General features: G+C 28.5%; 1 protein-coding gene across 2 annotated transcripts in view; it reads right to left on the bottom strand.

Annotated features, from left to right (window-relative positions):
- The window catches only part of LOC142329123 (uncharacterized), a 68,924-nt gene that overhangs the window by 11,769 nt on the left and 40,968 nt on the right, over positions 1-16,187 (bottom strand). For both annotated transcript variants that reach the window (XM_075373459.1, XM_075373461.1), the window contains exons 3-4: positions 12,738-12,906; positions 3,419-3,607 (exon numbers count right to left, since the gene is read on the bottom strand). In XM_075373459.1, coding sequence (XP_075229574.1) covers positions 3,419-3,607; positions 12,738-12,906 — 358 coding nt within the window. The remainder of the gene's footprint in view (positions 1-3,418; positions 3,608-12,737; positions 12,907-16,187) is intronic.

Raw genomic sequence — 16,187 nt, 5'->3', positions numbered from 1 at the left:
ACTTGGTCAGTAGAGGGAAATCTAAAATTTCATCTGATAGCTGATAATAATGAATGTAATAGGTATCTTATATAATAGAAACCTCAATTAATATATGTAGTAATGTAGTAAAGCTACTATTATTATATGAATTTTCATAACAATGTTAACTGAATCATTATCTTGGAGAGAGATCTGCATATATCATTTCTGAAAAGTCAATGGTAATCTATTCTATTTAATGTTCTTTTAAGTTCTATAAATAATCAAACATTTAAGTTCTGTAAATACATACTACTGATGCTTCATTGGATGACCAACCCCAAAAATTTATGTAGGTTCTGTTTTGATGAAACTTTAGTTGGCTTTTTAAGTGTATCGGTAAATCAGCTTTATATATTTAAACTGCTAAGGATTATTAAAGGTACTTATTTTATGCTACTCAGAAATGTAATTTTGATTTAAATTTTTTTTTTTTATACTCAACTTGCTACAGATGTATTTTAATAAGATGAGATGAATAAAATAACAAAAGAAAAAAGTTCCAGATCTTTACTGAGAACTGAATTAAAAATTGATGTATGCTCCAACCAATTCATTCAGGTTACAAACAATTTCATGTACAACCAGAAAAAAAAATAGACTTATAATTAATTATCACTGTAATTTTTCTTTGCTATTTATTTTAGTCAAACAGAACAAATGTGAATTGTACAGTGTTGTATACAACGTACATACTTACAGCTATCACAGCTGTTACCTTAGTTTGATAGCTGCTAACAATTATGTTCATTTATTTCATTACCGTGCGTAATACTTCTCTAATAAAGAAAATAAACTTCAAACAATTTATAAACAGATTTGAACGTGAATGTACCACTTACTATATGCATTCAAATAACAACAAAAAGTCGTGATAGCTACAAAATTAAGACTTTTAAAGATCTTCTCAATCTGTATTTAACAACTGGTCTACTATTATTTTAAATAAGCACCCTCTACTTCTATTCCAGGCTAAAAAAAAACAGAAATTGTTGCACCACACAGACAACATATAATCCGATCATTTTAAAAACACACATAAAGGCAAAAAGAAATATATTTTTATTATTGTTTCTCAATAGGATTAATGAAGGCAATAAATTAAAATTAAAAAATAGCTGCAATGAATCTCTAATGCTAATATTTTAAAAAGCAAAGGACATTTATAGGCAAGAATGTAAATGCATTGCATTGCCTTACGATCAGGTAGTTATACAATATTTTGGAACATTTCAAACAAATAGCACCACAGACAATAAAATTATGTAAAGTAAAGCTAAAAGAAAATGCTATTACCTGATATATGTTACCTTTCATAATCAAACAGTAAGGAGTTGGCCACAAAAACGGCACAGACATTCACAAGAACGAAAAGCAAGGTCTCTACAGAAAGCGAGGAATAAAATGGTTTCCTATTAATGCCTTCTTCATAAAACTTAAAATATGCTGCATAAAAAGGTAAATTCACCAAGTGAAATTGGACATTTCTACCTACAAGCTTTACTATCATTCTGTTCACCAGAAGGGGTGACTACATAACGAACGTCATTATTTTCAATAAAGTGATTCTGAATAGTATCTCCTTCATCTCAGATGATTTTTACACACCTGTAAACAGACTTGGCAGGTAGTATAAAGCAACAATTAAAATACATGAAAAACTGCACTGTATACATTTTATCTACTCAAGAGGGGAACTAATTCTATATTCAGTAAATTGATGTCTATATATGCAATTGAATTTGATAATAATTGCATAGAAGGTTGAATAAAACGCATCATATATGTTAACCGATTTACTAATTAATTAATTTTGATGTGAAATATCTTTAAAATCACACTGAAACATACAGAACATAAATTTGTAGCGTAATAAAAAGGTCTACGTAGTCCTGCCTTAATAACTCCCTAACTATTAGTCTCACAGATGTAAATGCGGTGTCATTTTATAACTTACATGGTCAGCTTGCCCATGCAACTTTGAGTTTGCATCACTGGAGAGTGGGTTGGCGGGGAGGAGGCACAACACAGATCGGTCATAACTGGCGCTCTCGCTCCTTTCCATTCAGTATAGCTCACGACTTAGACGTGATAGCGTGGTAATTCATATGTTATGTTTAGAGTTTGTAGAGATAGATTGATTTAAGTAATTATAAGTGTATTTTGGACAATAATTACGTGTCAAAAATTAAAGTAAACATGTAAAAAAGTATAATTCAACATGTCAGCTTTAGCCTGCACAAAAGTTAGCTGCAAATATAAATTATGAATATCATTGGAAAGGGGAGGTTATGGGCCACGCACAGGTACCTTAATGTCCAGTGCCGAGCGAGCAAGACTGTTTTGGAAGCGTCACAAAACTGGCATGGCGTGTTCAGTGAATGATGCTGATGGCATGAGCACCTCTACCACTGTTTATTATTCCTTATCTCTTCTACTTCTCAAATCACAGACCAATGTAGAAAAAACTGTCATCGAATATTAGTCAAAATAAATATCATGTACCGTTTAGTGTCTTTTATGTTAAAATTAAATTTAATACGCAGTCAATGTCTTGTTTTTATTTCAATCCAATACACTAAAAGTGACTCGCTGACATACAGGCCGACCAAGTTATCTGTAAAGTTGGCCAAATGAAGGAACTAAAAATTTCTATTAGAGACTTTTAGTTTTGTTAAAAAAAATACAGTGGTGGCTCTCCCATTTAACTCTACAGATAAGTTGGTCGGTCTGTAGCTTAGAGGAACTTCATCCAAGGTCTGTAATGTTTCATGTTACACCAACGGCCATTTGCCCTGACACAGTCCCACCCAATTTTTCTTTTGAGCATGAGGGACCTCATTTCAATATTTTTAACCTTGGGTTACCTAATAAGCACTGTGCTTGTTTTTCAGGCTGCAGCTTATATGTGCTTACTAATGTTAATTACTGTATTTTATCTTATTTCAAATACTATTTTATTTCAAAACATAAAAGTAATTTGTTGTATTGCGATATTTTTATTAACAATTTTACCCTTTTTATACTGAACTGTAGTTACAAACTTTCATACTTATATACATTTGTGTTTATTTGTATACTACTGTTATAGTGAACACTTGTATTATTATTTTATAGTGTTTTATTTTATCTTTATTTTTTAATTTAGTAAATAAGAATAATAGTCAATTATTAAGCCAAGGTTAATAAAGGTTAAGCTTATTAAGATATATTTAATACATCAATTCTTACAGCTCAATGAAGTTAAATAACATTGTGTGGGATTTTTTCTTCAGGTGACTAAATATATAAACTTTTGATATATATATATATATATATATAATACAAATATTTTAATAATATTTTTCAATTATTAACATATAAAATTAAAATAAAAGAGAAAAAAAAATTCAGTTACCTAAAATCCTTAGGTGTTCCAAGCCACATCGGAGGAATGATCATAAGGGCAAAGAAAAGGAACCATGTACAGTAACCAAATCCAGGAACAATATATCGAAAAATATCTTGAACTATTTGTGCTGCAAGTAAAAGATAAACTACTGCGGCACCAAATAACGTAAACTGAATACACGTAGATACAAGAAGACTGAAAAAACATAAATAAATAATGTATTATTAATTTATTATAGATCTTATTTGATTAAAAACAATTTTTCCATATAAAAATAATACATCTAAAAAAAAGTTTTGACTTTTATATCATCTAGGGAAGAATATAACAACTGTGATTGATTAAAAATTTGGTAATAAAGAGTATTAATAAAAATTCATAATACTTAACCTATTAAATATCTCTGGTATCAAATATTTTACAACAGATCTTTAATTCTGATGTAAAACAAACATTATACAATTTATATAAATTTATTTATTATATTTAATAATAATAACAACAATAATAATACTTATAACACCAGATACAGTTCATTAAAAGTAAGAACACTTACCTGTTTGTCTGAAATACTTTCAGAGCATCAGCTCCATTGTCAGCAGACCTATTTTATAAAATACACATACTTACAATATGAACATTAAAAATATTACTTTTTAAAATTATATACAGTCAAAAAATATTAAAAATGTCAACATGTATATATACTGTTGTCATATTTAAAAACATCCTAAATCTACCGTGGTACAACACAGAATCTGATGATTAACAAAAATACTTGTGTATTTTATAAAGTAAGTCTGCTGATGATAGAGCGTGTTCTAAAAGTACTTCAGATGAATGGGTTAGGTGTTCTTACTTTTTATGAACAGCATTTGGCGTTATAAATATTATTATTATTATATAATAATTATTTGATACAGCGGTTGTAATATTCTATATAATAATAAAGTTATTTTACCTCGTTTTAAGTATTTTTTTTAATTTGATGCTTATGGTTATAAACCACTGAAAATGAAGTTAAAAAATAACAAAAAAGTAGACAACATATTTCAATTATCAGTACTGGATTTAACTTTCATTCAACTCAATTTCAATTAAAAGAATGGATGCATGTTCACTTAACGATTACAAGGAATTCGTAATTCAGAATAAATGGCATATAAGGACTACATATAACAAGAGATCAGCTTTTGCAAATCACCTTACTTAAACAGAAAACACACGAACATTACCGTATTTATTCAAGTACTCCCCACTCCCAAAGGTTTCGTCCATCCAACCTGATTCCTATGCTCTGATAATAACTCCATTTACTTGTACGGTAGGAAGAGTTTTTCTTTTAAAAACAATGTACGGAGGTAATTTTGATCCATCGGAAGTAATGCAAAGCATAAAATTACACCTTTGTTTATCATTACCACCAGTGCAAATCGTAACAAATTTTTCACCTTTTTTGTTTTATGTTTTGTCAAATGGCATTTCAAAATATACGGGGGTTTGATCAGTGTTTCCTGTTTGAGAAGGCAAATAGCCTTTATCTTTTCTAAGATTTATTATGTATTTGTGAAATGTAATATTTTTTGTTCATAAGCTTCTGGAAGTCGTTGAGAAATGGTCGTCTTTTGTCTTATTGGCAAATCATCGTGCAAAAAATCACGTTATCCATTAACGGCTTGCTTTAAAATCAACTTTATTCAATGATTTTAGCGATTTAACGAGCATATGATCGACACATTTCTGTCGTGACAGCATAACCGCATTTCCTTTTTTCCATAACAAAATTGTACAATTTTTTTCTATGTCTGTGTACTTTGGTTTTAAGCTACGAAAAGCTCTTTTATTACCAGTGTGTTTCACCAGAAGGTGTTTTTTCTTGCGCCAGTCTCGAATGCAACTTTCATCTACACCAAATTTTCTTCCTGCCACCTGATTTCCAATTTTTTCAGCCTCTTCTATAACGCACAGTTTTTCATTTACTGTAAAAGATCGTAGACGCTGTCCTTTTATACTCATTTTAATGCTGTAATTAAAATAAATCACCATAAACTTTACAAGATAAACTAACAGATAAAATGCACATAACTGTCCACATATACAAACAGTGCAATGAATATGGCGAATAGACAAGACGACAATGAGTAACTGATACTATAACTGTAGTGTCATTAAAATCGGATGCAGCCTATACAGAATGAATCGGTTTTATAAAAATACCGTAACTTCGTTCCTATCGATAATATGAACAGGATGTTAATAATTAAGGATGTATTCTGTATAAGCGGCATCCAGTATTGATAAATGAAATCCTGGAACTATATTTATGAGATTGAATTTAGGTATTTCTAAGAAAACGTTTACTTTACATAAATTATCCTGGCTAAAGGCTATGTTTCAAGTAAGCCCTGCACGCTTATTTTTTCTCTCCAATTCCAAGAAAAAAATTGTAGGGGGTACTCGAATAAATACGGTAATTAATTTTAACATCCAAATCTTACATGTAGCTATGATCTCAACACAGATCTTTCAACATCATAATAGCTACATCCTAGAGCAAAAAATAGTTTGGTTCAAACACATAAATCTTGGCCCGCTATCAACACTTCTGTATCTAAATTAACTTACATCGAATGACTTAATATCATTTAATCCTTCTTTTTTTTTTTTTTTACAAAACTCTACTATAAATTTCTCATTTTTCCAATTTGTTTTGAAATCTCTTCTATAATGATTTTTCATTATATTATTTATAAAACATATTTTTATTTGCATTCTAAGAGGAATTAGAGGCCTAACTTTATCTGATTTGAATTAAGAATCATTATGATTAGAGTGTAATCACCATACAGGATAGCGAATTCCTGAATCAATCCACAACCAGCCCTCCCTCTATACCATTAACTCCCAGCATCCTCAGCATGAAGGATCTAATAGGGTTAGAGATCTACTCCTTACATAATTGAAAATGGGATCATGTATAAGAAAATAGGAGGGGTGATCAGGAAGAATGATCTATTATCAAGGAAGTGCACAAAAAGCTTAACAATCCTAAAGCTTAACGGGGGTTTGGATTTTTACCCAAATGGAAACAGCAAATTATTGACCAATTTTTTTTACTGCCTAAATTAATGCCGCAATAAAAATGACTTTTCCTCCAGGAATTGAAGATGCCAAATATTGCACACTCGAGAAGAAGTACAGAGTTTCTGAAGGAACATGCCTGAAATTGTGAGGTATGTGGAAGTACTCAATTCAACTGTAAACCTTTCACCTGAATCCTTGCTAAAGGTTAACAACTCTCACTCTTAATTCCTCTTCAGAATAACAAATTTTTCATTCATCAATAATGTAATTTTCTTAGTATTCATTGTTTAAGAGAGAATAATTGTTTTAAGTGGCAGCACTCTTATGAATATATCTCAATCTAATAAATTAATAATTCTTTTCCTACCAGGTCACGGGAATGATTTGGAGACATTAAACTATTAACAATATTTTAACTATAATTCTTATTTAAGCAATTTACAGGAGTTTATGCCCCCATCTATGGTGAACAGACAGCACATCTGTTCTTTATCCAGAATGACCAGAGACTGAATCCCAGTCAGGCTTGATATTTTTTACACATTACTAAATTCACCTGTCAAAAGTAGTTGTAATTAGATATCAGCCTATGGCTGCTTAAGAAAATAAATTATAGTTGAAGATGGTTTTGGATTAACAAACTAAAACCCCTTATTCTTGAATAATACATATTATAAAAAAAATAGCAATGAAAAAATAATTAATATGTATAATTTTAAATTTATCAGATTAGGGAAATAATACATTAAAATTTATACGAAATATTTTTACGAAATATATTCAAATAAAGGTCAAAAAATAGTTTCATTATATATCAGAAGGTGTAATGGCAGAAAAATAGTTCATTTTATTTAAGCGACTTAAATAGTTAAACACACCACCATAATTTTAATAAATCTTTTAAATGGATTTACATAAAAAAATTAAATAAATAAAAGAAAATAGACATTTCAACACAGTAAGCAGAACATAAATACAGCAGCAGAATGTTTAACCTTTAATAAGAAAAACTTATTTGAAAAACTAGAAAAGAAAGAAAGAAAAATATTAAGGAAAATACTAGGACCCCAGAAAGTAAACTAATTATCATTGAATTTCATCTTAAATTACACAAAAATTTTACAAAATTTTGGAAAACCACAATCAAAATAAGAAGAATAAAATTTTATAATTATATCTACAGAATGAACAAAAACAGAATTATAAAAAACTTCCTTGGCATTTCAAAAATAGGAAAAAAAATAGTTCAAAGAAATAAGAGAAAGATTTATCTGCACTGATAATTAAAAAAGAAGTATACAACAGAGACCTTTACAGAACAAAAACAGAGAAACTGATTCCAGAATGAAACAAGTATTAAAATAAAATCGACATAGCAAAAAAGAAGAGCACACATTGAACGGATAAAAATTTACCAGGAAAAGAAAAAACAGTTCAAAGTGAATAATTTTGCTTATGTGCAGCCCACAATGGCTTATCATGCAATAAATAAATAAATATATTTAAAAAAGTAAACCTCTGCAAAGTGCTTATATCTGCAAAAGTATTTAACTGCGAAGTAAAAATCTGATGTGGACACCATATGACTTCCTTTACGCCTATTAAATTACATATACACATATTTTTAAATGAAAAGTACATAAGCTTTTATTTCATTAATAACTTCAGATATTTTTTCATATTTTTTTTTATTGTCATGATTGAAACATTATATTACAAAACTTTATTTTACAATCAGAGGTTAATAATTATTATTAATAAATTTATATATTTAAATTAAAAAAAAGTTAAAAAAATAAGGAGATGAAGTCTAATTTGAACTGATGTACCTTCCCCTGTAAGATCTGAATAATTCATTAATTAAAATTTTATTTAGCTATAATTTTGGAACCGATGAAAATTAAGTACTACTTATAAGATATAAGTAGTCTAAAAGCTCTTAATGAAGGCTTATTTTTGCAGTTAAGAAAAAGTCCAAAATCCACATTTTTTGGATTTTGGCCTTTTTTGAACACTTTTGGTTCATTCGATTGCAATAAAAAGGGGAGGTGCACAGCTAGATGTTACAACAGTCCTACATCCAAAATACCAACATTCTATCGCTAATTGTTTTTGAGTTATGCGAGATAAATATCTATGTACGTACAGACATCTTGTCGAAACTAGTCAAAATGGATTTGACAAGGTCAAAATGGATATTTCATTGAAATCTGTAAACCACAATTTTTCGCGATCACAATGCTTCCTTTACTTTGTACAAGGAAGTAAAAACAAAAACAATAAAAAGATGTAATTTTATAAATAATTATAATCTGCCATTAGAATGCAATTTACTGAAGTACTTATTTAAACATATTTTATGTTAAATATATAAGATGAGCTTTACATTAAATCGTTTAAATAACTGTTTTACATGCTTAACCAGGACCAGATTTGAACCCTGAATCATGTGGATGAAAGATGTAAAGAGAGATGCTGTTGTACAGTGTGAAGACTGGCAAATAGTAACAAAAAAACTTTATATTTTTGTTGAGCCTCTTAAGTTATACTTTACGTCACATTTTGTTTTACTTCTATTTTATTGGTAAAGTTTTAACAGACTTGAAGAAAGTAAGACTATAAATATATTAATATTTTTAATCCTGAAAAAAAAAACAAAATTTAAAAAGAAAATAACTTTAGAAACAGTTGAGACTGTCCTACACAAAATACATATTTTACTATCTCTCTATTTTTCCCCATCTGTGTGTGTATGTGCATGTGCATGTGCGCGTGCGCGCGTGTGTGTGTGTGTATATATGAGTGTTTGTGCACAGATGTGTATTGATGTAAGTGTACATGTGTTTGTGTGTTTAGTAATATAACAAAGATTAATGACAATCATAATGTAACCAAGCAAGTGACCATTCTTATCAACTGACCATTTGAACAGCCTTTAAATCACCCTTGAAAATAGGAATTAAGAAAAATAATTCATTAATATAAACTAGGTTTAACACTTTCAAGGGCTTATTAATAACTAAATAACCTTGCATACAAACGTAAATGTGAATTCATACAATAAAATAATGACGATGGAAAGTTATTTATTAGATATCATTTATCAATGCAAACACGTTACAACAAATCACACCATACGTCATACCAGTCCTTTATCATTTTATACAATGTGTGTACGGTAATGTAAAACTATGCAATGTGAATATGCATACAAGATGTCAAGAACAAGAATGTGTTATCAGACTATAATTTAATTTTTTTTCTGAATCATTTTATTAGATTTTTAACTGCTATTAAAAATAAAATTGATATTGTTGATATATTTATATAATAAATAATATTGAATAAACAACATATTTTTTTGGTTACGGACAAATAATAATGATAAAAAATATATATATAAAATATAATTCCAATCAGTTCCAGAACTAGTATTCAGATAACTTTTAATCTCAATATAAAATGGCCATGATAATCAATCCCTTTAAGACAAAAAAAAAAAAAAAATGACTAATATAAATTCCAAAAATGTGAACTCTGTATTCCAAATTACTCATAAGTAACTGTAGTCATAATTTATAAAAAAAGAATCATTCATTCCAATAAAAGTAAAAACAACAAATACCAATATTTTATGAAAAATTAAAAGGCTTTACTGGCAGGAACTTCACCAATCAAATAATTATACAATCACCAGACAAAAATAGAGTCCTTGAACATCCACCTCAAGAATAATACAACAAAGGATGCACTGATTCAAAAGGTTTAAGCACTCTCAGATGAATCTAGTTAGTTCTTAATAAAATAATATAGCAAATAACAAGCCTTAATGTAACGTACAAGGTTTGTCCAGAAAGTAATGTCACCAAGTCTTCAGGTATAAAAAAAAATCCTCCTGCATCTATACATCTTTACCAGCTGGATTTCCAATCTGTGAAGGCATCCTGGAAGAACTGTTCAGGTAGTGCGTTTAAAGCTATTTCACAAGCTGCTTTCATGTAGTCAAATGTTTTATAATGATTTCCTTTCAGGAGGAATTTCAAACGCGGAAACAAAAAGAAGTCTGTAGGAGCCAAGTCGAACTGTAGGGTGGCTGGGACAGCTTGCCATGTTAGATTTGGCCAGGTAGCTGGTCATGATGAAGGCCGTATATGTTATTATTATTAGTAAAGGCCTGTATATTATTATTTATGGTGGTTAGCAACAAATTCCCTCTTTTCATTCACAGATTTAACATCCACCATACTTTAACTGAATATCTCACAAAATAAATATCTCAGGTTAAAGAAGTTGACATGACAAATAGTTGAAAGAATTTAGTAGAAAAATATAGTGTAAACATTATAGTTTAAACTCTGAAAACAGAAAAAATAAATAAATACATGGCAAAAGAAGCAATTGCAAAGGAAGACTTCAGTAAGAAGATGACATTACTATGCAGTAAAAAAGATTGGACTTAAGAATTAAGGAAAAGGTTGGCCAAATGCTATGTACATAATAACTTGTATGGAAGTAAGGAATGATGATAAGACAAGGAAACAACGTTGCCTCATCAAATTATTTATCAAGGTTATTTATTTTAGATTAAATTATTTATTTTGTTATTTACTGAAGTATCATTTTGCAGCTTTATTATATCCCAAGAAATCATCCTCTCGAGTGGTATTTGGTCACAAATTATTCTAGAATACTTATTAAATTATCAGAACAATCGCCTCTGGGAGTAACAATTTCAATTTTGAAAAATTATTAATTAACCTTTTGAGTTGAAATTTGCACTTGTGGCCACTATATAACCAAAGATATAGGACACTAGTCTTCAAAGAAATCAAAATTTTTGTTATAATTCAATTATGAAAACTAATCAATGAAACTAAATAATATAATTTTATTTCTCTTAATGTAAATATTACACCAGGGTAATTATTTGAATCGAAAGACCGAATCAACAAAGAAACCATACAAAAATGACATGAAATACTATATTATCAATTTCAACAAATTGAACAATTCAGCTAGTTTGAGTCTGTATAATATTACTAGTAACAGTGAAATCCTCACTCCTTTTTCCATTTTTAAACTTGACTAATTATTCTCTACTCTGGAAACTAAATTACAAGATGAAGCAAAAATAGCAGTCATCATAATGGTAGGTTATCACTAAATCATAGGTAGGCAAATGCTCTTTTTTCATTGGGTTAGTTTAACGTAGCACTGTGTGCATGCTATATGTGGAGCCCAAGATTTATCCTGGTCTCCCAAGGAAGTGTCAAAATAATGTCTATAAGCAGTTTTCAGCAGATTCGATACTGGTTTTCATTGACTTTAAGTGGTGAATTCTCCGCAAACATAACAAAGAATATTTGGAGAATTTCTACAAGACTGATTTTTATTCTTTGTAAAATTGTTTATTGTTGTAAATTGTAAAATTTTTTCATTGTTTCAGTTTACTTTCATTCAATGAAAAGTAAACTGAAACATTACAGAAATACTTAATTATAAAAATACTTAATCAGTTAAAATATTTTATAAAATTGTTTCACAATGGATTGCAATAAAACACAGCGTGAAACACACACACAACTTAACAAATCTTGATATTCAATAAAATAATACCAAAAGTTGTTCTGTCATAAAAATCTTTCAATAAACTTATGGCATCACTTTTGAAACAATCTTTATAATATGTGTATGATAAAACCACTACCACAACTAAAGAACACAGCAAGTCATACAAGAGCTGAACTCATACTGGAGAAAATTTCATCAAGTTGAATTACTCATTACTTGATTCACTGACATGTTTATAAATGGCTTGACATGAAGTGATCATTTGACTGTAATGTGTCAAATACAGGTCTACACATGCATCACAATATAAATCAGATGTGAATAAGCAAACATACAGATGTACTAACTTATTTGTTGTTTGTTCCACAAATGATGGTACAAATAAATTTAAGGGGTTATAACTTAAGAACGTTACGTGGTGGGTTGTTTCAAAATACATATTCAGATTCAGCTTATAAAATACTATATAGAACATCTACTCCCTTTACAGTTCCAAATTTTATGTTGACCAGTGTTATTAGTATTATACAACATAAACCCAAATTTTGAAAGAAAATACAAGGAAAAGAGTGCACATTCAACACAAAATATAACAATAAAAATCAGAGCGTTTTGTTACCTAAACTATTAATCTTAGTAAAAATTATATAAGTTAATAACTTGTGATTACCTTCCCCATTTTCCAACTGCTCTGTAAGCAATAGTCGCATACGGATTTCGACTTGAACCTCGATATTCTGGGTAACGTTCTTCAAGAATTGCCCAACAGCGACCTAATCTTGTACCACCATAACCAGCATTTAAACAAAATACAATTACTAAAACAAGGCCTATCCAACCTGAAACAAAAAGAAAAAAAGTTATTTATAACATATCATGTACATATATCTTGTAAACACATACATTAGAGTTGTTTTAGAGATTTAAAAATATGAACTGACATAAACATTTGAATGCTTTAAAAAACATAAGATTTAAAAACTCATCACCATAATATATATACAAAAAGTTCATCACATGGTTATTTAACAAATTCTAATTTTATAAAACTATTATTTATTTTAAGGTTACGCAAATTTCTAACATCAATTAAAAAAATATTTTGTTGTTCCGTAGTTCAATGTGGAAAGATTTTTTATTCCTTTTTTGACATGCCTTTAGCAGAATACCATTCTTTCTAAAGAATACTATTCGTTTAGATTCTTTCTGTTGCAATTTTTAATTAGTAACATCTAATTTATTATCTACTTTGATTACATTATCAGTGACATAATTTGTGGTCTACAGATGATATTTTTGTGGAACAGTCAATCATATATATTTTGTGAATAAAATGTTATTATTATTACCACAACCACCCACCATTATCACCATGTTGTTGAAACTTACAACAACCTGTATCTTAAATTTAATAACTGTATTACACTATAGGGCATGTTTTACAAGAACAGTTGAAATTTGCGATATGTAAGAATTAAAATTATCCTTTATATAACCTACGTTTTCAACATCGATCATTCCATCAGTAGTGCAGTTGAGATGGAGTTCCCTATACTTCTTTAAATTTTAATCTATAATTTTTTTAACTTTATTAACATACAACATATTTTAAGAATAATACGTATGTTTTGTTTCTTAATATTATTCACAGAATGATTCACTAAAACTATATACAATCTGTACTGCCTTTAAAAGGACAGTAGAGGAGTTCAATGATACCAAACTCATAGGCATAATACTGATAAAAAAGGATAGATTAAATCTTAAAGTTTTCAAAAAAAAATTGAGAGACCTTTGCTCACAACAGGAGAATATGCTACAGCGGGGTAATGATCATGCACTTTGACTGGCTGATCAGAATCGCTGACAAACTTACAAACAAAATACAATAGTCAGTTAAGGGACAAGAGCCACATATTATTTATTTATTATTTACATATTATTTATTTATTTATTTTTTAATAGTCAGTTAAGAGAGCCACGTAGGTGATAAAGGTTAGAGAATAACAACTGAGATTTATTTTTTTGTGTTATTTCAAACAATCTAAAAACATATAAGAAAGAAGAAACTCAAAGCTGCCTTCAATATAAATGAAGAATTAGACCATCATGTAATGGAAATAATTACAAATCTGAAAGGCCCGATTGAAAGAATTTTTATATTTTGTCAAAAAATTAGTCAAAAGATTTCTTAGCCAGGAATCTATAACAATTATATGCTTGAAATACTTCACTTAAACCACCACTTTTATTGGTTTTAAGAACACTTTATTCTGCTAAACTGTGATTGGTAAAATATTTATTCTTTACAGTAATGTATTAATTAAAAAATTATTGCATTAGTTGTATATCTTCAGTAATTATTATTATTATTATTATTATTTGGAAATAGCACAACACAATTTTTTTATTTACTGTTTAAAAAGTTTAAAATTACAACACTTTCATATTAAGACTGAAATTTTTCATGCCAATAGGCAACCTATTCACATTTTAATATTATAAATTATTTTCTTTTTATTATAGAAATTATTTATCAAATAAAGATTAGTTATTGTTTATAATTTATTTACTTATTTTTAATTTAAAATGAATAAATTTAGACTATCTGATTAACTTTATCTGTGGTCTCACAATTTACTATTCGATTTGGTTATGCCTAATATTTCAAGTCATTTGTAGCTTTGTACACCACAATTTTCTGAAGGACAATTTAATTGCAATCAAACAGGTATGTAAGCGTATATCCAAAACACATTTTTTTAAATTCAAAATATCACAGAAAATTTTAAGTCAAATGAAAAGTCATTTTAAAAGATATTGATAAACATTCTCTTTCAAATATTTCCTTAAGAATATGCCAATGACATGTCAGTAGCAGATACTTAAGTAACTATTTGTATGAGAATGTTAACAAATGGAAAACTTACAACATTTTAAGCTATACATATTAGTCTCAACTTGTAATACTCATAGAAGAATCAATACAGAGAGTGATGATTAAGTTTAAAGTCAGAAAAGTATGCAAAGAAAAAAGTTACATATTTTTGATAGGCTGATCACATTATTCTTAGTCAACAATTTTGAACAACATAAATTTATTGATAGGAGAAATATTAAACTTGAAAACTAATAAAATAAAAATGAAGTAAATGTGACCGGCTGAGCATTAATAAGAAATTAAATATTAAAATAGCATAACACAATTAATACAATATTAAGGATTTAGATAGTAAAACAACAAAAGATGGATGAAGTAAAAGAGACATCAAAAGTGGAATAGCACCAGCAGAGTTTAAATGCAGAAAAGAAACCTACTGGTACCAAATACTGATCTAAAAACTAGAAAAAGATTCATAAAAATATTTGTATGTAATATAGTGGTTTATGGTAGCAAATCATGGAGGAAAAGGAGAAAGAAAAACTTGAGACTTAAAATTTGGTGTGACAGAAGGACACTGAAAATTAGATGCGATTCAAAATACAAAATGAAGAGGTCTAAAGCAAATAGAAGAGTTGAAAAATTTGTAGCAGAATGTTCTGAAGAGATGTACTAGGTTAGAGGACCATTTATACTGACAAGTTAAGTTAATTTGGATGTATACAGAACAAAAACTCTAAAAAAAGAGATAGAATGGAATATACAAGAGGCAATAGCTGATGTAGGATATAATAGTTATGTTAACTTAAAAAGATTAGCACATAACAATAAGGGAAGGATAATGCATCAAATTAACTGACAAAAAAACTTTTGCAGAACACGTTTCTGAAGAAGAGAGAAACTGATTATTTAACCCATAATTCTAGAGTTTCAACAAAAAATTAATTTTGTAACTGCTGATGGTAGCATTGTTGCGAAAACAGGCTTCTGAGTGATAAATGATTTACACAATAATTACATTATATATTTGTCAGATAATAACAGATTATAATTTTTTTAAATACATACTACCAGTAATAATTAAAAGAAAAAACACTTAAAAAATAACACCAGGCCACATCATGAAAATTACAATTATTGCAGTGAAAAAATTAATAATAAAAAAATAATTTTTATTTATTTATTTTTTATTCATTATTTTAAACTCATTTGGCAGATCAAATGTAAAATTCATAAACA

Source organism: Lycorma delicatula, chromosome 8, assembly GCF_047948215.1.
Source record: "Lycorma delicatula isolate Av1 chromosome 8, ASM4794821v1, whole genome shotgun sequence".
Taxonomy (NCBI): Eukaryota; Metazoa; Arthropoda; class Insecta; order Hemiptera; family Fulgoridae; genus Lycorma; species Lycorma delicatula.
This window is presented reverse-complemented; position numbering and strand designations above follow the sequence as displayed.